Genomic DNA, 22,791 nt, shown 5'->3' with positions numbered 1-22,791 from the left:
TGGCACAGTCAGTTGAACGTCTGACTCTTGATTTCGGCTCAGGTCATGATCTCACAGTTCATGAGACTGAGCCCCATGTCGGGGTCTGCACTAACAGCTCACAGCTTGCTTGGGATTCTGTCTCTCCGTCTCTTTTCCCCTCCCCTGCTCATGCACTCTCTTTCTCTTAAAATATTATTTCTCTCAAAATAAATAAATAAACTTAAAAAAAAAGACACAAATGCCAAAATGGATGCAAGATAAAATATAAAATGCAAATAGACCAAAGCCATTAAGGGAATTAAAAAAATAATGGAAGAATTCACCTTTCCATAAAAATAATAAAACTCTTCCAGGCTTAGACTATTATACAAGTAAAAAAATATATATAGTTAAGTGGGAGAGTTACGTAAGTAGATTTGCATTTTAGGGAGGTCATCCTGGAAACAGTGAAGAGGGTTGGAGGAAGGGAGAATAATTAGAATTTTCACAAGTTCCCACCATCACAAATATCCACCTACTGGCATCTGTGGCCAAGAACTCCATCTTCCCTTCCGTTGCCATAGATAATGGTCTATTGCTCTTATCAAGTTCAACCCCTCCATCCAGATTCCATTCCTTTGGGCTTCAAGAACATGGCTCCATCGGGTCTCCCTTCCTTATTCCTCTATCAGCAACCTTCCTTGCTAGTGGATCATTGTTATCAGCATACAAGCATGTTGTTTTCATAAAGGAAACCTCTTTCCCCTCCCACTACTGTCCTATTTTTCTGCCCCACTTTGCCTGAAAACTTCATGTAGTCTTCAACCCATTTTTCTCATTCTTTCTTGAACATGCTCTGATCAGGCTTTCACCTCCACATTCCAGAGGCTCCTCTAGGCAATGACCTCCATGTTGTGTTGCTGTATCTAATGGGCACTCGCCAGGCTTCTACCTGACCTAGCAGTTGCATTGATACAGATGACCACTCTCTTCATCTGAAACTTGATAACTTCTTGGCTTTGAGGTCTCCTCACTCTCCTGATTTTTCTCTTATTGATGAAGATTCATTCTCCATCCCTCATTGCTGGGTCTTCCACATCAACCTGACCTTTAACATCAGAGTACCTGGGGGTCTGGATGCTCCATTTATACTTCCTTTCTCCACAATCATACTGAGTCCAATGGCATTAAAAGTGCCATCTACATGCTGTGTGTGTGTGTGTATTCATATTCAGCCTGGACATCTTTATTCAACTCTGGGTTTGCATATCCAGCTGCCTATTCTACATTCCATTTGGAGATCATTAAGCATTTCAAATTAAAATATCCCAAACTGGGCACCTGATTTCCCAGCCCCACAGTGATGAACAGCAACTGATACTTCTGGTTTGTTCTGGCCAGAAACCTTTTATCCTTCATTCCTCTCTCATATTCACACTCGATCCATCAGGAAAACCTGTTGAATCTACGGGCAAACTATTCCAGACTCGGACCACTTTTTACCGATTCCGCCAACATTCCTTTAGTCCAAGCTACCCCCATCTCTCACCGAGTCAGGTTTTAAAAGTATCATTCAGGAGGTGGATCTGAGGTTTGTCCTCCCATCTTCTCATTTGGCTGCCTCTCGAATAAACCTTTTCCTTGCTGTAAATACATATATATATACTGTCACTTCACCACTCAAAATCTCCCAGTGCCTTTCCATCTCAGGGTGAAAAAAAAAGCAGAATGGATAAACAGATTGGAGTATATTCACACAATGGGATATCATGCAGCAATGAGAATAAAACTATCTATAACTATGCACAATAACATCTATGATTCTCCAAATATAAGGTGGAGGAAAAGACACCAGATACAAAAGAGTTCAGCTGCGTAGTGGTTCCATTTACATAAAGTACAAACAGTGATCTCTAAGGTTAGAAGTCCGGAAGCGTAGTTACTCTTGGAGAGGGGCGTGTCTAGAAGGGGCATAAGTGGGGTGTCTACAGTGTTGATCATGTTTTATTTCTGGATAAATAAAACGTGCTGTCAGTGAAAATTCATTAAGCTGTACACTTGGTGTACTTTTCTGTCTGTGTTGCACACACAAATGATTAATTAAAAGATGACATTCCTTCCCATGATATGACTTTTTAGAAGACAAATTGAACCTAAGTAGCATTGATCCTTGAACAATGTGGGGTTGGAGGCACTGACCCCCCGTGCAGTCGAAAATCCACATATAACCTTTGACTCCCCAAAAGCTTACTACTAATAACCTACTGTTGACCAGAAGACTTACTGATAACAGTTGATTACCACATACATGTTATATGTATTATATTCTGTATTCACACGATGAAGTAGGCTAGAGAAAAGAACACATTATTAAGAAAATCCTAAGGAAGAGAAAATGCATTTACAGCACTGTATGTGTATTTATTGAAAAAAATCCACGTAGGGGTGGGCCCATGCTGTTCAAACGCACGTTGTTCAAGGGCCAACTGCTATTTGGTTTTTCAGGCCTGCTACACACAGACTAAAGAAGTCTGAATGGGTGCAGGGTTTTTACAGCAATTACAAGATATTCACTCTAGTATGTTCACTGAAAACATGTTGCACTTCCCTCTTTCCTTATCTTTCAACAATATTACTGCAGATTTTTTATTGACTTAGCATTTATTCTCAACAGTATCATTACTTTTCACTCCCCAGTGGCCACAGTGTGTGTGTGTGTGTGTGTGTGTGTGTGTGTGTGTGTGTGAGATGTGCCTTCACAGAACAGGTATGCTTTTGCTTTCTACTACAGTGCGCCCTAAGTTCTCTGACAGACTAATAGGTAGCTGTAATCTGTAAAAAGTTTTTTTTTTAATTAATTTATTTTTTTTAACATTTATTCATTTTTGAGAGTGAGAGACAGAGCATGAGCGGGGGAGGGGCAGAGAGAGAGGGAGGCTCCAGGCTCCGAGCTGTCAGCCCAGAGCCCGACGCGGGGCTCAAACTCACAGACTGTGAGATCATGACCTAAGCCGAAGTCGGACACTCAATTGACTGAGCCACCCAGGCACCCCTAAAAAGTTTTAAAATATAGACTGTGTTCTCTGTGTGCTTATGAAATAGATTCTCAATAGCCTTTCTTCTTCCAGACACAAACAGAATTCAAGTGGTTTCAAATCCTGATTATTTTGTTAAAAAACAATTGGGGGGGGGGGCCCTGAGTGGCTCAGTTGGTTATGATCTTGTAGTCCGTGAGTTCGAGCCCCACATAGGGCTCTGTGCTGACAGCTCCTCCCCCACTCACACTCTGTCTCTCAAAAGTGAGTAAACATTAAAAAAAATAATAAAAATTAAAAAAAAAAAAAACAAGGTTGTAGTAACAATAACTACTATTTATTGAGCACCTACTATGTGCCAGGCACTGTGCTAGACACTCTCCAAGCTTCCTAACAGCCTATGAAATAGAGAGTATACCACTCTCATTTTGACTGAGACTTTGACAGGTTAAGCAACTTGTTGGGGGTCACAAAGTCTGTAAGTGGGAGCTGTGATTCAAATCCTGCGCTGATCTAGCAATCCCTTCTAAGGTATATATACCCAGAAGAATTGAAAGCAAGATGTCAAACAGATAATAATACACCCATGTTCACAGCACTATTATTCACAATAACCAAAAGGTAGAAACAACCCAATGTCCGTCGACAGATGAATGGATAAACAAAATGTGGTCTACCCACACAATGGAAAACGAACCATCCTTAAAAAGGAAAGAAATCCTTTCACATGCCACAGCACGGATGCACTTTGAAGACACCGTGCTAAGGGAAATAAGCCAGTCACAAAAGGACAAATACGGCATGATTCCACTTAGATGATGTAGCGAGAGCAGCTACATACATAGAGACAGAAAGTTCAGCAATGGTTGCTGGTAGCTGAGGAAAAAGAAGGATGGGGAGTTCTTGTTTAAGGAGTATAGAATCTCACTTTTGCAAGATGAAGAGTTCTGGAGATGCATGGTGATGATGCATTCACAATATGAATATACTTTACATTACAAAATTATATGCTTAAAGCAATCAAGATGGTAACTTTTCTACTATGTGTATTTTGCCACAATTTAAGGTAAAAACAAAACAAAACAAAACAAAACAAAAGGTACTCTGGCTGTTGTAATTCCCTGGCATAGATCTTCAAAGGGTTGGAAATTTTCCAGTCATGGGGTGCCTCCTGCTGGCTGGCCGAAAGAGACAATACACCAGTCTTAAATATCTCTTTGTGTGACTCTGGGCCTCCATACCAGTGTCAGGAGGGAAGTACTAGAAGGGGTAAATGGGTAAAGCAAACGTGAGTTTGCCCTCAGGGAGCTTTTAGTCAGTGCGGGAGAATGGGTGTGTGGGCACAGAATGCCTTCTCAGGGAGGTGGGGGGCGGTCTATGAAGTTTCCCCTTACCTGGGAATATGTGATCTCTCCCCTCATGAGGCGGGCACTGGGACCATCTGGGCCTCCTTTCTGGAAAGCTTCATTCAGAAAGCCTCTGGAAGACGCAAAGGAACAACATCACGAATGTTCTGATGACTTCATCATAGCACCACGTAGGGGACAGACGCTATTTATATCCACAAACTGCTGTTAGAAAGGCATTCTGCCATGAAGGGGGAAATGCAAAGTTCAAGTTGGAATCTTAGTCTGAAAGTGCAATCCAACTGTGACATGAGACCATAAACTAAATGATGAATATGCCCACAGGTGAAGCAGCTCATGGGCGACCACGTAGCAGAGACTCTTCAACTGGTCTTACTTAAGGGACAAAATCAGACCAGATATGCAGTCATTCCTGTTTTCAGCTCATTTGCACACGGCATCGCTCCCAATGACTGCTTTATTAGTACATATTCTTCAAAGGGAATGAAATATTTTTTCTGGTTTTGATTCTGAACATAGAGTTTCTTTCTTTCTTTCTTTCTTTCTTTCTTTCTTTCTTTCTTTCTCTCTCTCTCTCTCTCTCTCTCTCTTTCTTTCTTTCTTTTCTTTCTTTCTTTCTTCCTAAATAGACTCCACTCCCAATGTAGGGCTTGAACTCACAACCCTGAGACCAAGAGTCACACACTCTACCGACTGAGCCAGCCAGATGCCCCCAACCATATAGTTCCTATTTCATTTTAACCTTATTTAAGTTTTAAAAAGTTTTCTCATGTCATGAGCTAAATTGTGCCCTCCCCCAATTCATATGTTGGAAGTCCTAATCTCCAGTACTTCAGAATGTAACTGTATTTGGAGACAGGCCTTTAACAAGGGGATTAAGTTAAAATGGGGTCATTAAGGTGGGCCCTACGCCAATAACTAACTGGTGTCCCGAGGAGCAATCCAGGCACAGACATGGACAGAGAGAAGACCATGTGAAGACACAGGGAGAAGACAGCCATCTACAAGCCAAGGAGAGAGGCCTCGGGAGCAACCAGCCCTACCACCACCTTGATCTCAGACTTCTAGTCTCTGGAACTGTTGTGGAAGCCACCCGGTCTGCAGTACTTAATAATGGCAGCCCTAGTTATCTACCACACCTCAGTTCACATTCATCCCTTATACACAGACCCAAGGAATAGTAGACACAGAGGGAGAGAGGTCAGCTAATTACCTTTTCACTTCCCTATACTACAAAATATAAGTTTCCATTCCGATTTCCTGATAATTTCCTGCCCCCAGTGGTGGATGAGCTACCCTCACAGGGCTGGCTGGGCGACATCAGACAGATGAAGGATGGCACGTACGTGGCACGTACACACATCTCTGCTCCCCCGCCCCCCTGGCTGATGTGGATAGTCTATCACCACATCCTACTCCACTGAGTCCAAATACCAATGTGCAATCCTTCTTAATACAGTGCCCCAGGCAAAATATTTACAACGGACTGGAATTGGCAAACCAGTTAAAATTATTTGCCATGCGCAAGTAAGACAACAAACATCTCGAATCTGGGAGTTTCATTTCTGATAACAGTCAACCTACCTTTTATGCAACTAACCCTCTTGCAGGTAACAAGGATCAACTTTGCACAAAATGTACCCAGATAGATTTCTAGTACTTGCAGCCTTGTTCAACTTTCTAGTAATAACAATGGCGTTGCCACACCTTTGCTGTCAGTTGTCCTTTTTGTAATTTATTTTTCTTTTTTTTTTAAGATTGTGTTTTTAAGTAATCTCTGCACCCAACGTGAGGCCCCAACTTACAACCCTGAGATCAAGAGTGGCCTGCTGTACTGACTGAGCCAGACAGGCACCACCTACCCCAGTTGTCTTTTTTTTTTTTAAAACGCTGTTATTAAATGGCAATTACAATACCATCAAATTCACATTTTAAGTGTATGATTCAATGATTGGTAGTAAATTTACAAAGTTGTGCAAACATCAGCACATTCCAGTTTTAGAACATTTCCATCACCCCAAAAGACTCCTCTAGTTTAAGTTTATTTATTTTGAGTTGGGGGGAGAGAGAGAGATCCCAAGCAGGCTCCACAGTCAGCACAAAGCTTGATGCGGGGCTCGAACCCACAAACCATGAGATCATGACCTGAACAGAAACCAAGAGTTCAACCAAGAGTTTGTTTAAGCAACTGAGCCATCCAGGCACCCCTGCCTTCCAGTTTTAAGAATCAAGAGACAATTCAACTCAACAACCTTTTATTGAGCACCTAAGGTGTGTAAGACATCGTGCTGGGTGCTGTGATATAAACATGGAAAAACAGGATTGTATTCTTAAGGAGCTTATGGGGGAACAAGGGAGGCAACCTATATACAAATAACTAACACGCTGGATGAGTAGGATGGAAAGCAAAGGGAAAATTACTTTTGTGCCCGGAGAATGTGGGCTGATAAAAGAAAAGGAGCTGAGTGAAGAATATAATTGTAGACGAAGGAAGTACCAATGTATCTAAAACCACATCAGGCAATAATAATAATAATAGCAATTTGAGATAAGAACATTGTTGGATTTGAAACCATGATTTCCAAATTCTAAGGGTGGCTAATAAGAGCCATGAATGGTGAAATGGCCATTACAGAAAATGAAATTAGTGAATCAAAAGGCACGATACATTTTTCAAGGACAAATAGTAAAATGATGAATTAAAGTTAATGAGCAAAAAGATGAGACCTGAGAGGCCAAATGCCTTCCATAAACAAACAAGAATTCTAGAAGGATAGGGACGCCTGGGTGGTTCAGTCAGTTGAGTGTCAGACTTCAGCTCAGTCATGATGATCTCAGGGTCTGTGGGTTTGAGCCCCACGTGGGGCTCTGTGCTGACACCTCAGAGCCTGGAGCCTGTTTTGGATTTTGTGTCTCCCTCTCTCTCTGCCCCTCCCCTGCCTGCGCTCTGTCTCTCTGTCTCTATCTCTGTCTCAAAAATAAACATTAAAAAAAAATTTTTTTTAATTTAAAAGAATTCCAGAACGATAGATCTGAGAAGCAATACAGCAATAACAGGAGAGCATTTCTCAGTACTGAAGAAAGATTTGAATCCTCAGGTCAAAAGTATACCAATTACCAAGACAAAATTAATGAAAAATAAAAACACAAAAAGACCCCACAACAGGCATATGTTGGAGAACTATGTCAATTCCTAGGATAAAAAAAGGGTAACAACCTTTTTACAGAAAAACAGATTGACACAAAAGAAAAACAATTCAAGCTAACATTAGTTGTCTATCTGCAACTTTAAGTGTCAGAAGATTGTGGAGGAACCACTCACTAGACATTGAGATAAAAAGAAACAGCCCAAAAATTCTAGCCCCAGACAACTTTTTTTTTTTTTTAAGTTTATTTACTTTGAGAGAGAGAGACAGAGAAAGAGAGAGAGAATCCTAAGCAGGCTCTATACTGTCAACACAGAGCCCAACACAGGGCTCAATCTCACAACCGTGAGATCAGGACCCAAATCAAGAGTCAGACGCTTATCTGACTGAGCTACCTGGGGGCTTCTAGCTCCAGACAATTTATTATACATTTGTGAAGGCAACAGAAAATCTCAGCCATGTAAAAGTAATGTTTACCATCACATGCCTTGCCAGGACAAAAAAAAGAAAGAAAGAAAAAATTCAAGAGAGATTTCCAGTCAACTTAACATAGATCAAAGTAAAAAGTTGAGAACAGGACAAATGCGGTTTATAAGAAATTGGAAATTTAAGTTTTTAAAAATATCATTTGTCATAGCATTAGAAGAAAACAGAACTAAATCTGATGAAAGAAGTTTGAGACCTCTACACTGAAAACTACAAAACTAAGAGAAATTAAAGACCTCAACAGATGGAGAGATCTGTATCAAGTTCATGAATCAGGAGACTTAATATGGTTCAGGGAAAATTGTCACCAAACTGATATAAAGATTCAATTCACTCCAATCAAAATGCCAGCAGATTTTGTGTGTAAGTGTGAAAATTGACACACTCATTATAAAATTTATCTGGAAACACAAAGGACACAGAACAACCAAATAAATCTTCAAGAAGAGATATGAAGGATTTATATTATAAGATTTTAAGATTTGTTATAAAGCTATAATAATTATGACAATGTGGTATTATTGCAAACATAGACATATATATCAAATTAATATAACAGGGAGGCTAGAAATAGGCCTCCACATATATGGTCATTTGATTTTTCAACAAAGACACCACTAACATTTAATGTAGGAAAGATTTTTTTCATTAAATGGCATTACAGCAACTGAATATCCATGAGTGGGGGGCGGGGGGGACTTCACACCATTTACAAAATTTGTTTTGAAGTGGAACATAGACCTAAATGTGAAAGTTAAAACAATCCAGCTTCTAGAAGAAAAAGCAATATGGGCCGTCTGGGTGGCTCAGTCAGTTAAGTGTCTGACTCTTGATTTCAGCTCAGGTCATGGCCTCAGGGTTCATGAGTTCCAGCCCCACAACAGGTTCACGTTCTCTCTATGCCTCCCCCACGCATGCACACTCTCTCTCAAAATAAATAAGTAAACTTAAAAAAAAAAAGAAGAGCAACATCTTCATGACCTTTAAGTAAGCAAAAATTTCTTAAAAGGACACAAGAAGCACTAACATAAAACAAAACAATGATAAATCAGATGTCATTAAAATCAAGACTTTCTGTTCATCAAAGACATCATTGAGAAAGTGATGAGTAAACCATACACATGGAGATGTTTGCAATATATACATATGACAAAGGACTTCTATCAAGAACATAAAAAGAATCCTTAATCTTTTCTCAATAAGGGAAAGATGACCCTATTGAAAAATGTGCAAACAACTTAAAGAATTTCACTCAAGAGAATTACCAAACGGCCAATAAGCATATAAAAAGAAGCTCAACATCATTATTCATCAGGGAAATACAAATTAAAACCACAATGAAGGGCGCCTGGGTGGCTCAGTCAGTTGAGCTTCCGACTTTGGCTCAGGTCATGATCTCACGGCCTTTAGGTTGGAGCCCTGCATTGGGCTCTGTGCTGACAGCTCAGAGCCTGGAACCTGTTTCAGATTCTGTGTCTCCTTCTCTCTGACTCTCCCCCATTCATGCTTTCTCTCTGTCTCAAAAATAAATAAACATTAAAAAAAATTTTTTTTAAACCACAATGAGATGACACTATATACCCACCAGAACCACTAAATTTAAACACCCTGACAATGTCAAGGACTAATGACCTTGTGGAGAAAGTGAAACTCTCTTCCACTGTTGGTAGGAGTATAATTTGATAGCAGTTTAGAAAATAGCAGTTACTGGGGCGCCTGGGTGGCTTGTTGCTTAAGCATCCGATTTTGGCTCAGGTCATGATCTCGCAGCCCGTGAGTTCGAGCCCTGCATCGGGCTTTGTGCTGACACCTCAGAGCCTGGAGCCTGCTTTGGATTCTGTGTCTTCCTCTCTCTCTGCTCCTCCCCTGCTCATTCTCTCTCTCTCTCTCAAAAATAAATAAACACTAAAAAAAATAAGAAAGAAAGAAAATGGCAGTTCCTACTAAGCACTTTGATAACAACACAGGGCACATACCTCTATGCAATAAAGTTATAAGGCACACACACCTTTATGCAACGATTAAAATGGCATCGAAAAATGCAAAACTAAGAGAGTGGGGATGGTATCAGGACAGCACACTGAGCATGTATCTATTTCTCTTTCTGCCTAAAATCCCACTAAGAGTATACAAAACATACCCTTAAGAGATTTAAAAAGAAAAATAACTTCCATCATTAAGAAAAACAAGAAAACGTAAATTATCGGACTAAAAAGTATGAGAAAATCTGGAAGACGGATGTAGCTTGGAACACATGGACTAAAAAAAAGAGAGAAAGGAGGAAAACAAGAGCCTGAACATGTGAAAAGAAGTCTACTGTTGTTCTTTCCCCATGAAGTCCCAGGGCAGGTTCAAAGTCACTGTCAATAAACTCCGTGAGTAGAAAGTGGACTCGGGGACTTCTGACAGCTGAGCTGGTGCCTCCCCTCTCTGCTACCATTTCATTTATTCACTAACAAACACTCACTGAGCACCTTCTATGTGCCAGGCACTGTTAGAGGCAACATGGAAGGAGTGAACAAAAATCTCTCTCTTCGGGAGCTCACATTCTAGTGGGGGGAGAAAGAGAATAAACTGGTAAATTACACAGAGTATTAGTGATACTGAGAAAAATTAAGTTGTAAAGGAGGCAGACAGTGTTCTAGCCATTACTGCTACCTAAAACATCAGCCCCAAACCTGTGGCTTAAAACAGTCATTTTATTATCTCTCAAGGTTTCTGCAGGTCAGGAATTAGGGAAGGGCTCAGCTGGGAGGTTCTGGCTGGGGATCGCTCCTGTGTCTGCAGACAGCTAGAACTGGATGGGGGAAGGGAAGGGCTGAAGCAGCTGGGGGCTGACCAGGTATGTCTCTTTTCAAGCAGTCTCAGGGCCTCACCGAGCGGTCTCCCCAAGTCAGTTGGTGTTAAAAAGAAAACCACAGGCTCCAAACACAATTACTTTCCTTAAGGTCCCGCATCAGTAAGACTTCCTTCTTACCTAAATGGAGTTTCAGTCTCCACCCCAAAAATGGAGTTTCGGTCTCCACCCCAGTCACTCCATTGGCCTTCCTGGTGACCAGTCCCAACCATGAAGGTTTGTAAGCTACCCCCATGGGTCACCTCATTGCCTAGCAATGGCACTCCTTTCCCTCAGGAAATTCGGAGGGCTTTAGAAGCTCCGTGCTAGGAACCCAGGACAAACACCAGACAAATTCTTCATTATACAAAAAATAAAGACACCAATAAACATGCATTCTGATAGAAAAGGTTCTGTTAATGGAATAAATTACTATATATGCACATTAAAAAATCATAGGTAGGGGCGCCTGGGTGGCTCAGTCAGTTAAGCCTCCAACTGACACTCAGGTCATGATCTCATAATTCATGAGTTCAAGTCCCACATTGGGCTCTGCACTGACAACATGGAGCCTGCCTGGGATTCTCTCTCTCTCTCTCTCTCTCTCTCTCTCTCTGCTCCTCCCCACCTCATGCTTTCTCTCTCTCTCAAAATAAATAAACTTAAAGAATAAATAAAAATAAAATAATTACAGCTTACTTAAAGAGATGAGAAACAAAATGTACCCATAAGAAGACTAGAAATAAAATGTTTCCCCCCCGTTAAACTGGAGAAAAAGAAAACTTGGTCAACACAACTACAGACAGGAAAAAGAGGAATAAAGGAAGAAATAGCAGAAGCGGTGGTTAAGTAGAAACACAAAACATCATGGTAGGAATCAAAGTGACAAACAATCCAGGACAAAAATGGGAAAACAGCGTAACAGGTAAATACCAAAGGAAGAGCTACAAATGGCCAATTAAAATGAATAGTGAAGAGGAAAATGAAAACTTGCACAGCAGGGTGCTATTTTTCACCCATCTGCATGGCAAAAATTTAAAAGGGTCATCCCCGCTGCGGGGAGGCTCTGGGGCTGGGTTTCTGATACGCTGTCAGGAAAGGTGCAGTGTTTTTACAGAAGGCTTTGGCAGAATCCATCAATAACTTACATGTAAATGCACTTTCACCTGATGTTTTCCACTTTTAGCAAACTACCCTAGGGAGCTATTGCAGGGACACTGTTTGTAACATTGATGATTAAGAAATAACAAAATGTCCATCAAGAGGGAAAATGTTTAAATAAACGATGGCACTTCCACGTTGTGGAATACTATGGAGTGGTTAAAAAAAGAAAAAGTAGATATATATATAAATAGACACAGGAAGATGTCCAATTGTTAACTGAAGTAATTGAAACTAAGCAAATTAAGTAAAAAAAAAAAAAAAAATTAAGGCCTAGAACAGTACGTGTGCCACAATCCTATTTTTTTTTTAATCTTAGCTATCTACCAAACTATCTACCAAACTCCACACCCGAAAAACAAATAATCCAGTGAAGAAACGGACAGAAGACATGAATAGACACTTTTCTAAAGAAGACATCCAGACGGCCAACAGGCACATGAAAAGATGCTCAACGTCACTCCTCATCAGGGAAATACAAATCAAAACCACACTCAGGTACCACCTCAGGCCAATCAGAGTGGCTAAAATGAACAAATCAGGAGACTACAGATGCTAGCGAGGATGTGGAGAAATGGGAACCCTCTTGCACTGTTGGTGGGAATGCAAACGGTGCAGCCGCTCTGGAAAACAGTGTGGAGGTTCCTCAAAAAATTAAAAATAGATCTACCCTAGGACCCAGCAGTAGCACTGCTGGGAATTTACCCAAGGGATACAGGAGTGCTGATGCATAGGGGCACTTGTACCCCAATGTTTATAGCAGCACTCTCAACAATAGCCAAATTATGGAAAGAGCCTAAATGTCCATCAACTGAGGAATGGAAGAAGAAATTGTGGTTTATATACACAATGGAGTACTACGTGGCAATGAGAAAGAATGAAATCTGGCCATTTGCAGTAACGTGGATAGAACTGGAGGGTATTATGCTAAGTGAAATAAATCAGTCAAAGAAAGATACCCTATGTTTTCACTCATATGTGGATCTTGAGAAACTTAAGACCATGGGGGAGGAGAAGGGGAAAAAAAAGTTACAGAGAGGGAGGGAGGCAAACCATAAGAGACTCTTAAATACAGAGAACAAACTGAGGGTTGATGGGGGGTAGGGGAGAAGGGAAAGTGGGTGATGGGCACTGAGGAGGGCACCTGTTGGGATGAGCACTGGGTGTTGTATGGAAACCAATTTGACGATAAATTTCATATTAATAAAAATAAATAAATAAATAAACCTAGCTATCTACCAAACTACCTACCTACCATCGATGTGCCTGCAAATTCAGATAAGCAAGTGACAGACAGACAAGGCCTTATCTGAAACCTCAGAACCAGAGGAGTTTCAAAAGTCAGAACTGTTCAGACTGTAACGGTAAAGAACTGGGGGATATACCATGGTAAGTAACCCCTCCAGGAGGGTCTGGGGCAGCCCTCTTAATCAAAACCATTAGTATTTCTGTGGTGAAATGTGTGACTACTCACAGCAACGGGATAAAAATGAAAAATAGCCCCATACTTGTTCAGTTCGGATTTACTACCAAAACGAGGTCAGATTTTGTGGTCAAGTGAAGTTAGGCCCAGGTTTTGCTATAAAGAATTATGGGGTGGGGGGGTGGCGCCTGGGTGCTCAGTCAGTTAAGTGTCCAGCTTCAGCTCAAGTAATGCTCTCATGGTTGGTGGGTTTGAGTCCCGCGTCAGGCTCTCTGCTGTCAGCACAGCACAGTCTGTTTTGGATCCTGCGTCTCCCCCTCTCTCTGTTCCTCCCCCGCTTGTACTTTCTCTCAAAAATAAACAGACAAAAAAAAGAATTACGGGGGGGACCCTCTAAAACCCCCTTGGTTTTGGATTAAATGAACTAGGTATCAACCACGATTACAGGGATGGGGAGAGGAAGAGGAAGAAGAGGGACCTGCATTCCTTGTTGTTTTTTTTTTTTTAAGTTATTTCTTTTGAGAGAGAGAAAGAGAAAGCGAGCGAGCAAGGGCAGGGGAGGGCAGAAGGAGAGGGAGAGAGAGAGAGAGAGAGAGAGAGAGAATCCTGAGTAGGCTCCACATGGCCAGAGCAGAGCCCGATGCAGGGCTTGAACCCACAAACCATGAGATCATGACTCAAGCCAAAAATCCAGAGTCAGACATTTAACCGACTGAGCCATCCAGGCGCCCCAGGACTTGCATTACTGTTCTGTGCTATTCTGTTAGTTTGAAAATTTTCATAACAAGGATGCATCTGTGTATTAGTTGTGAAGTTAAAACCTATGTGTAAAAGAAAATAAAGAGAAAGATGCTTCAGAGATAATTTAAAATCCCAGAGGTAGTAAGTAACAGGCATAAAGCACTACAAATCTGGGAGCTGCCCCCGGAGCTCCTGGAGGCATTCAACAAATACTTCCTGATAGAGCACGCAGGATACAGATAAGAAGACCTGATTCTCAAATACCCTTTCTGTATTTGCTGACCCCTTGTTTCTCTTGCTAAAAAAAACATTTACTGAGCACTGCATACAACAAGCACCTCGGGTTCTAGCACATACATTTTTCTTTTTTGTGTGTTTATTTTTATTTATTTATCTAGAGGGGGTGGGGGGAGCACAAGCAGGGGAGGGGCAGAGAGCGAGGGAGACAGAATCCCAAGCAGGCTCCGTTCAGCTAGCACAGAGCCCGATGTGGGGCTCAAACTCGTGAACTGTGAGATCATGACCTGAGCCAAAGTGAAGAGCCAGACACAACCGACTGAGCTCTCCAGCGTCCCCTTGAACATACAGTTTTGAAAGGACCTGATACTCTCCCCATTCCTGGTGTTCAGGCCAAGTGCAGCAGGCGGACCTTCCACAACAAAGCTGTGTGCGAAGGTATTACGCAAAACGACTGTCTACACAGCAGATCCGGATCTCAGGGCGCCATCCTGGCTCCTCTAGATCATGTCAGCCTCAGCTGTCAAGGTGACCCCCATCTCTAGCACCCCGACCCTCACAGGACACTGGTCCGAGCGGGTCACCGCCAAGAGTGGAGTCTCCCCGTCCCTCCTCCTGCTGTGCGATGCCACCGATGCCCACCGGAAGAAGCTGCACCCTCCTGTTCCAGGCCAGGTATTCAGGCGTCTCCACTGCTGGAGTTCAGGATGGCCTCCCAGGCCGCCATCACCTTGTCCTCTGGCAGGGATGTACGGATGTCCAGGACCCTCCCGCCCTCTCCCCCTCACGGCTTCGGCACAAGGCTCTCGGGCCTCCCTGGATCCCCACTGGGCCCTTCAGCACAGCTTCCTCACCTTCCATGCCTGTGACCTCGCTCAGAGAAGGACTCGCTCACTTTGGCTCCAACCGCTACCGGGCTTCACCATCACCCCGCCTGCTCTACCAGCAAGCGCCCGAACTCCCGGGTCTCAAGTGAGCATCAGCCTCTTTCCTCTGACCGGTGTACCTGACCCATCACCCCAACAACCGGCTACCTTGCATTTGAGCACCTGTGATTTTACCTCCCCTCCACCCCAGCGCAAAACCCCTGAGACAGTCACCGGCTATCAAAGTAGGTACACGCTCAGCCTGACTTTCCTGTCTCACTACAGCTCAGGAACAAGCAACTCCCCTACTTGTCTCCCACGACGTCCCTCATCTCTGGCCACACTCAATCTTCTAGTGCACATTCCATGCTTTCCACCCCCCATCCCCCAAGCCTTTGCTCGTGCCGCTCCCTTCATCTGGAAGGTTCTCCCTTCACATCTCTCCCCATCAACCTCTTACCAGTCTTCTCAGGCTCTGCCTCCACTAAGGCTTTCCTGGTTCTCCAGCTTAGGCCTAATCTGTCCCTCTTTTGAACCACCCAAAAACTTTGTCCCTCTGATGGCACTGCCTTCATCTTGAGCTCTGGCCATCTGTGGATGCCTGAGTTTGCATACCGGATGCCAAGCACGTTGAAAAACGTACAGTGTAAGGCAGGCTCTTCAGGCTCACCTTCTTTTTTTTTTTTTCTTTCCATGTTTATTTATTTAAGAGCAAAAGAGAGTGAGAGAGCCCAAGGGAGTAGCAGAGAGAAAGAATCCCAAGTAGTCTCCGGGCTGTCAGTGCAGAGCCCGACACGGAGCTTGAATTCACGAACTGCATGCAAGATCATGGTCTGAGCCGAACTCAAGAGTCGGATGCTTAACCAACCGAGCCACCCAGGTGCCCCAGGCTTACCTGCTGAATGAATACCTTCACGGTTAGTTCCCAGACTCCAAAGGCTAAGAAGGTCAAGATTATGGACTCTGACCTCCTGGCACCAGCTAGCTTTGCTATGACCTGTTTTATGACTGCTGGGAATGATCTTAACCATGGTCACAGAGGGAGTCCAAGAGTCTTTGCAACTATAAACAGAATATGCCTAATGGAACACTTTACACATGCACGAGACTTTTATAAAGAAATGTGTCACAATACAGCCATCCATCCACTTTACACGTTACCTAATTTAACCCTCACAAAAATTTCTAGAAGGCATTTTCTTATTTTAACATGAAGACTAGGGTTATAGAGGAGTTGACTAAGACTAAAACAGATTAAACAAGGTTACCCAGCAGTACGTGTTAGAACTGAGATTTTTAATCTGGGCCTGACTCAGAGATGAGTGCTGTCTTCAATACTCCACATTTGTAAACTTGTATACTTGTATCCTCACAAGTCATGTTCACCCCCACATTGATGAGATCACAGGCACAAATATAGCTCGCAGCTTACTCTCTTTTCAGGCCTTTTAAAAATAAAATAAAATTTATGAGTCAAAAGGAAGCAAAACAACACTATGATTAAAAGGGTTTCTAAACTCATTAGGGAACCTGGGTGGCTCATTTGGTTAAGTGTCCAACTTGGGTTCAGGTGATGATCTTGTGGTTTGTGGGCTTGAGTCCCACGTCGGGCTCTGTGCTGACAGCTCAGAGCCTGGAGCCTATTTCAGATTCTGTGTCTCCCTCTCTCTGCCCCGCCCCCCACTCACGCTCTCCCTCAAAAATAAATGAATATTTAAAAAAATAATAAAAAAATAAAAATAAAAAATAAAACTCACTAATCCTCCCTCAGCTTCTTGCTCCTGTAAATGATCTGAATTGGACAAGCCTGGATCAAAGGTGGCCTTCCATTTTCAATCCTTCTCTCAAATCCTAATGACCTGGGATGTGATTATTCTGATTGTGGACTCTGTAGGCACAGAGTTTATTGTGTTATTTGTGTTTACTGACAACAAATAATTATTGACACACTTATTATTGATGTGACATATTGATATCAATTTATTATTGACATACTTATCAGTGTACTTACTCACCGCCTACAGACTGGTATCTTTCCCTGTACAATAGCCAAGGGAGTGGGAAGTCATGATGAACCAGAGAGGAAAGAATCCTAAACAGGGAGGCAGAAAAACTGGTTCCATGGCTGCCTGTGTCTAATTACTACAGAGATCAAGTGAATCCTCTGCTAAGCTTCAGTTTCCATACTGTAGGAATAAGGGCTGCTCTAGATTCTGAGACCCCTTTTGGCTTGGCATGCTTGCACTAACCAGTCTTTTATAATTGATACAACAGGACAGAAAGTCCTGCTGGTCTTTAGTATCACAAGAATTCTAGAATGGGGCATGTTTTGTACTGGTTTGATATGATTTCAAATCCACAACAAAGAGCCCCCCCCCAGCCCCCCAAAATGAAGTTGTTAGATGTGAAGCTGTTTTAAAAGGAGGGAAGCTGTAACAGAAAGTCAGTAACTGGTCTGGTCCTATGCCCTTGATAAGCACTCAGTAGCTCAACTGCTGACGGCCTCACTGGATGTCAATCAGTGAAAAAAACTGAAGAAGCCCTTCGGAGAGTCTGTGAGGACTCTCCAGAGTATTTGGTCAGTGCTGAGGGGCTCTGCTCGTCTAAATAGCTCTCCCAAGCCCTTGGGGCAATTAGCTTTTGCCCTGATAAAGGCTACTCTTTCAGGAATAGCCGCCAGCTGGGGAAGAAAGTCCTCCTGCCCACCAATGCTGGTGCCATCGTTCCCTAGCAACATGCTCTGGCAACAGGGGACTCTGACTTTTGCACCAGCAAGCTGGAGGGCAGCTCTCAATTAGCTACACCATCTCCCACAAGTGCAAACTCAAACAACTAAATTTGGACCTCATTTGGATCCAGTTCAGATCTCCTTAACTGGAACAAGAATGGGATTAATCAATCATTGTTTGCAAGTATGTTGTTTATTGGTTTATGAAGGGACATTATCCTGCATGCTATTGGCTTGTGAAATACCCACAGCGAACCAGTGTTAAATAAACTGCAGACAAAAACAAACTCAATCTCTGAGCATTAGTTTGCCATGAAACAAAATAGGGCACAATTCTCAAAGCTTCCACCCTCTACTTATTCTTGCACTAGTTCAGAATTTCGTTTTTGTGGGTGTTGCCAGAGTGATCTCTCTTTCTTCCTTTCTTTCTTAATGTCTTAAACAAACAGGCTTTCCTTCCTTCTCACTATAGGAGAAACACATGTTCATAAGCAGATATTTGCACTTAGAAAATGAAAAAAGTAGAAAAATGAAGGAAATAATTCATAATCTCACCTGGGATTAACAATCCCAAGGATATTCTGGAATACTTCTTTCAGACGTTTTTCGGCATATAGCTCTTCTTCCCCCATAACTGAAACCATATTGTATTAATTGTTTTACATTAATTATTGAATGTAATTGTTTACATTCTTTACAAAGAAAGACAACAGGTCTTTCTTTTCTGGTGTTACTGAAATCTCATTCTGAACATTTCTCTTCACAGGTGACGCTTCCTAGTCCATCATTTCCCAGCGATTCGGCTTTGGGGCTGTTTCTCTAGTTTGCTCTTCTAGTACGTGAACGGCAACGCACAGAACTTTTTTCTCTTGCAAACTTCAGCGCGTCTTTTAAGACCCATTCCATTACACAGACTTAGGGGACAGCAGATGGCGCGGCGAGCAGTTCCCCTCCCTTTGGGAAAAGCCTTCAATACACAGGGCAATTGTGGAGTCTTTAGAGAGATTTAATTACTCAGTATTCAGAAAGACAATGGGTCTACTGACATGCTCGGGTATTTTCGGGCCGGGTAATTGTTTTAACCTTTAGCAGGGCTCTCTCCCTAAGCAATGTGAAAGCACGGCCTGAGGTCCCCAGAGGCAGCTTCTCGGCAGGGTCCCGCCCCCTGCCGCACCGCCTCCCCCTCTCCCCCTACCCTTCGCCCGTAGTCCTTTTCTGGCCCGGCGCCGGCTCCCTTACCTGGGCAGCGCCAACTCCTCCTCCGCGCGGCCGAAGGCCCCGGCCAGCGAGGGCAGCGCCAAGACCCCGTACAGGTCGAACACGGCCGCGCGCAACGCCATGGCGGCCTGCGCCTCCACCTCCGGCCCCGCACAAAGCGCCCGGGGTGCGAGGAGGTCTAGGGTGGTATTGGAGCGGCAGGCCGCCGGGACCCCACCCACTTGTGGAGCGTGGCCCCGCCCCTGCCCCGCCCCCGCCCCGCCCCCTGTCCTGGTCGGGCCGGGGTCGCGTCCCAGGCGGAAAGAGGACCTGTGTCCGCCGCCTGTCGGGGCTGAGCGCTTCACGCCAATTTGCCAGACTTTCACCGGACCGAGCAGGCCTGAGACAGGGGACGTCTGAGAAAGAGCCAGGGGCCACAGACTTTAAAGTGCGCGCGTGTGTTGCCAAAAGCTGCGTTCAATATTTGGATCCTTTGATGTGCGTTTCCCTTGGCCTAGCCACTAAACTAATAGCTTTGTTGCCCTCCTTTCGGTGCATATATTTACAGACCCCTCACTATCCTGAGCACGCTCCCCTAGTCGCACACTTATCTGTCAAGGGAAAATGTGTTTCCAGAATAAAATATGCTCCGGGTATGGTATGCCAATTCAGAATACATCCATTCCAATCTCTTGTGGAACGAGGCTTACTTATTATTCCTTTGTACATGCTACTTGTACTAATGCTCCTAAAAGTGTTCCCGGCTTTGTTTTATTTAAAAAAATTTTTTTAACATTTATTTACTTTTGAGACAGGAAGAGACAGAGCATGAACGGGGGAGGGTCAGAGAGGGAGACACAGAATCTGAAACAGGCTCCAGGCGCTGAGCTGTCAGCACAGAGCCCGACCCGGGGCTTGAACTCATGGACCGCAAAATCATGACCTGAGCTGAAGTCAGACGTTTAACCGACTGAGCCACCCAGGCACCCCTCACTGCTTTGTTTTAAATCACAGACACCACACTCCTGGTTGGCTCCTTTGTTTCTGGACTTTGCTTAGGAGTGTCTGAGCTGTCCTCGCTGAAGGGGGGGGGGGGGGGGGGTCCTTGGATCCCTCCTGCGTCTGTAGTGTAGCTCTGTGAATTAAAACATGCTTTTGGCCTATGGGGCCCCTGAGTGCCTCAGTCAGTTAAGCATCTCTTTCTTTTTTTTTCTTTTTTTCTTTTTTTTTTAGTTTCAGAGTTTAGTTTATTTATTTTTTTATTATGAAATTTATTGTCAGACTCGTTTCCATACAACACCCAGTGCTCATCCCAACAGGTGCCCTCCTCAATGCCCATACCCACCCTCTCCTCCCTCCCACCCCCCATCAACCCTCAGTTTATTCTCAGTTTTTAAGACTCTCTTATGGTTTGGCTCCCTCCCTCTCTTAACTTTTTTTTTTTTTCCTTCCCCTCCCCCATCGTCTTCTGTTAAGTTTCTCAGGATCCACATAAGAGGGAAAACATATGGCATCTGTCTTTCTCTGTATGACTTATTTTACTTAGCATAACACTCTCCAGTTCCATCCACGTTGCTACAAAGGGCCATATTTCATTTTTTCTCATTGCGAAGTAGTATTCCATTGTATATATAAACTACAACTTCTTTATCCATTCATCAGTTGATGGACATTTAGGCTCTTTCCATAATTTGGCTATTGTTGAAAGTGCTGCTATAAACATTGGGGTACAAGTTTCTGAAAGCATCTGACTCTTGATTTAGGCTCAGGTCCTGAGAGATTCTCTCCTTCTCTCTCTGCCCCTCCCTCCTTCTCTAAATAAATAAATAGACATTTAAGAAAACAAAAACAGGGGCGCCTGGGTGCCTCAGTCGGTTAAGCATCCAACTTCAGCTCAGGTCATGATCTTGTGGTTTGTGAGTTCGAGCCCTGCATCGGGCTCTGTGCTGACAGCTCAGAGCCTGGAGCCTGCTTCCGATCCTGTGTCTCCTTCTCTCTCTGCCCCTCCCCTGTTCACACTCTGTCTCTTAATAATAAATAAATGTTAAAAAAAAAAATTTTTTTTTTAAAAACACAAAAACAAAAACCATGCTTTTGGCCTAGTTGTTCCAACTTGCCTACAGCTCGCCTCAAGACACGGACACTAGAGACCTCCCTGTTGAATGTGCCATTTGTGAATTTATCCAAGATATTCTCCCTCATTTGGCTAGAACAATATTGTGAAAGATCATCAGACTCCTTACTGAAATCAAGAGGTATTGACCGATACCATACTTTGCATCTACAAATCATCAATCTGGTGAAGAAGAACAACAAATTTGTTTGGGGTGTTTTGTTCTGGTGAACTATGACCATGCTTACTTCTCTTGTCTTATAACCTCTTCCAGGATCTGCTGTAATGCCCCCGATTTTGAATCCGAGAGACCACCAAGGAGCTGATACCGATGCAAACGCACGAGGGTTTATTTGCAAGCTCGAGCTTGGGCCCAAGTATACCCGACACAGCGGAGCAGGGACTTGGACCCCTAGGTTAAAAGGCATAGCAGTTTTATAGGGGCCAGTGGCCAATGAGATTGTAACACACACAGAAAGTTGCATAGTCATGTTAGTCCACATGCAGGTGGCCAATTGAATTACAATTTACCCTATAGTAACTGTTTGAACTAGCCTATCACTCTGGTCAGAATTGGCGCTCAAGTTTGGCGGGCAAACAGCGGGGTTTACATTCTTTGGCGGTTAGGGGTTCTGCATTCCTATTTGAGCCGGTTTCTAGTAAGGGCGTGCTCAGCGGCTTGACTAGGGTGGGGGAGTGTCTTAAGCAATAAGTAGGTCATGTGGGGGTTATGCATGAGATGGTGGGTGTAGCACAAAATGGAATTAGTCTTGCTCTGCTTGTCCAGGGGTAGGGGATTTTTGTTAAATTCCTTGGGTCCCACACTGCCTGAGACTGATAGTAGTGCTTTCTTCCTTTTTTTTTTTTTAAGTTTTATTTATTTATTTATTTTGAGAGAGAAAGAGAGAGACAGAGAGAGAGAGAGCAGGGGGCGGGGCAGAGAGAGAAGGGGACAGAGGATCCTAAGCAGGCTCTGTGATGACAGGCAGGGGCTCAAACTCAGCCTTGAGAGTGACCTGAGCCAAAGTTGGATGTTCAACCGTTCAACCGACTGAGCCATCCAGGGTTCATTTAAATGAACACACTTAAATTAAATCTCCAACTTAGACTTTACTTTGGTCTCTAAACTCACACATCCAACCTCTTACTGAACATCTCCCCTTGAATATCCAACAGGTATCTTGAATTTATCATGACCAAAACAGAACTCTTGGTACATTCTTACCTCTTAAGCCTGTTAATCCCAATACATTCTCAGTCTACTAAATGGCACCCCCATTCACTCAATCACTCAGCCCAAAGAACTCGGAGCTGCTTCTGGATTTCTGGCTCCCCACCAAGCTGTGTATTCTTGAACTCAGTCCCAGTGGTGTCCAGTTGAGTAGGGCAGAGGTAATAGCTTCTGGTTCAGTGGTGTTTTTTGGGAGTCTTTCTTAAAGGCTCACCCTGGATCTCACTTCCCCACTGCTTGCAAAGATTTTGTAGATTCCTAGT

The 22,791-nt window shown here is 43.3% G+C and overlaps 1 protein-coding gene across 2 annotated transcripts in view; it reads right to left on the bottom strand.

Annotated features, from left to right (window-relative positions):
* EPHX2 (epoxide hydrolase 2) overlaps window positions 1-19,407 on the bottom strand; it is a 77,436-nt gene extending 58,029 nt beyond the window's left edge. The window contains exons 1-2 of one of the 2 annotated variants that reach the window (XM_058720745.1): window positions 19,227-19,407; window positions 4,391-4,475 (exon numbers count right to left, since the gene is read on the bottom strand). In XM_058720745.1, coding sequence (XP_058576728.1) covers window positions 4,391-4,475; window positions 19,227-19,327 — 186 coding nt within the window. In that variant the 5' untranslated portion in view covers window positions 19,328-19,407. The remainder of the gene's footprint in view (window positions 1-4,390; window positions 4,476-19,226) is intronic. The other variant, XM_058720746.1, reaches the window with a different exon arrangement.
* Between the last annotated feature and the right edge of the window lie 3,384 nt (window positions 19,408-22,791).

Source organism: Neofelis nebulosa, chromosome 3 (assembly GCF_028018385.1).
Source record: "Neofelis nebulosa isolate mNeoNeb1 chromosome 3, mNeoNeb1.pri, whole genome shotgun sequence".
Classification (NCBI taxonomy): Eukaryota; Metazoa; Chordata; class Mammalia; order Carnivora; family Felidae; genus Neofelis; species Neofelis nebulosa.
Note: the sequence above shows the minus strand (reverse complement) of the source record. Positions and strands in the feature narration are given on the sequence as shown.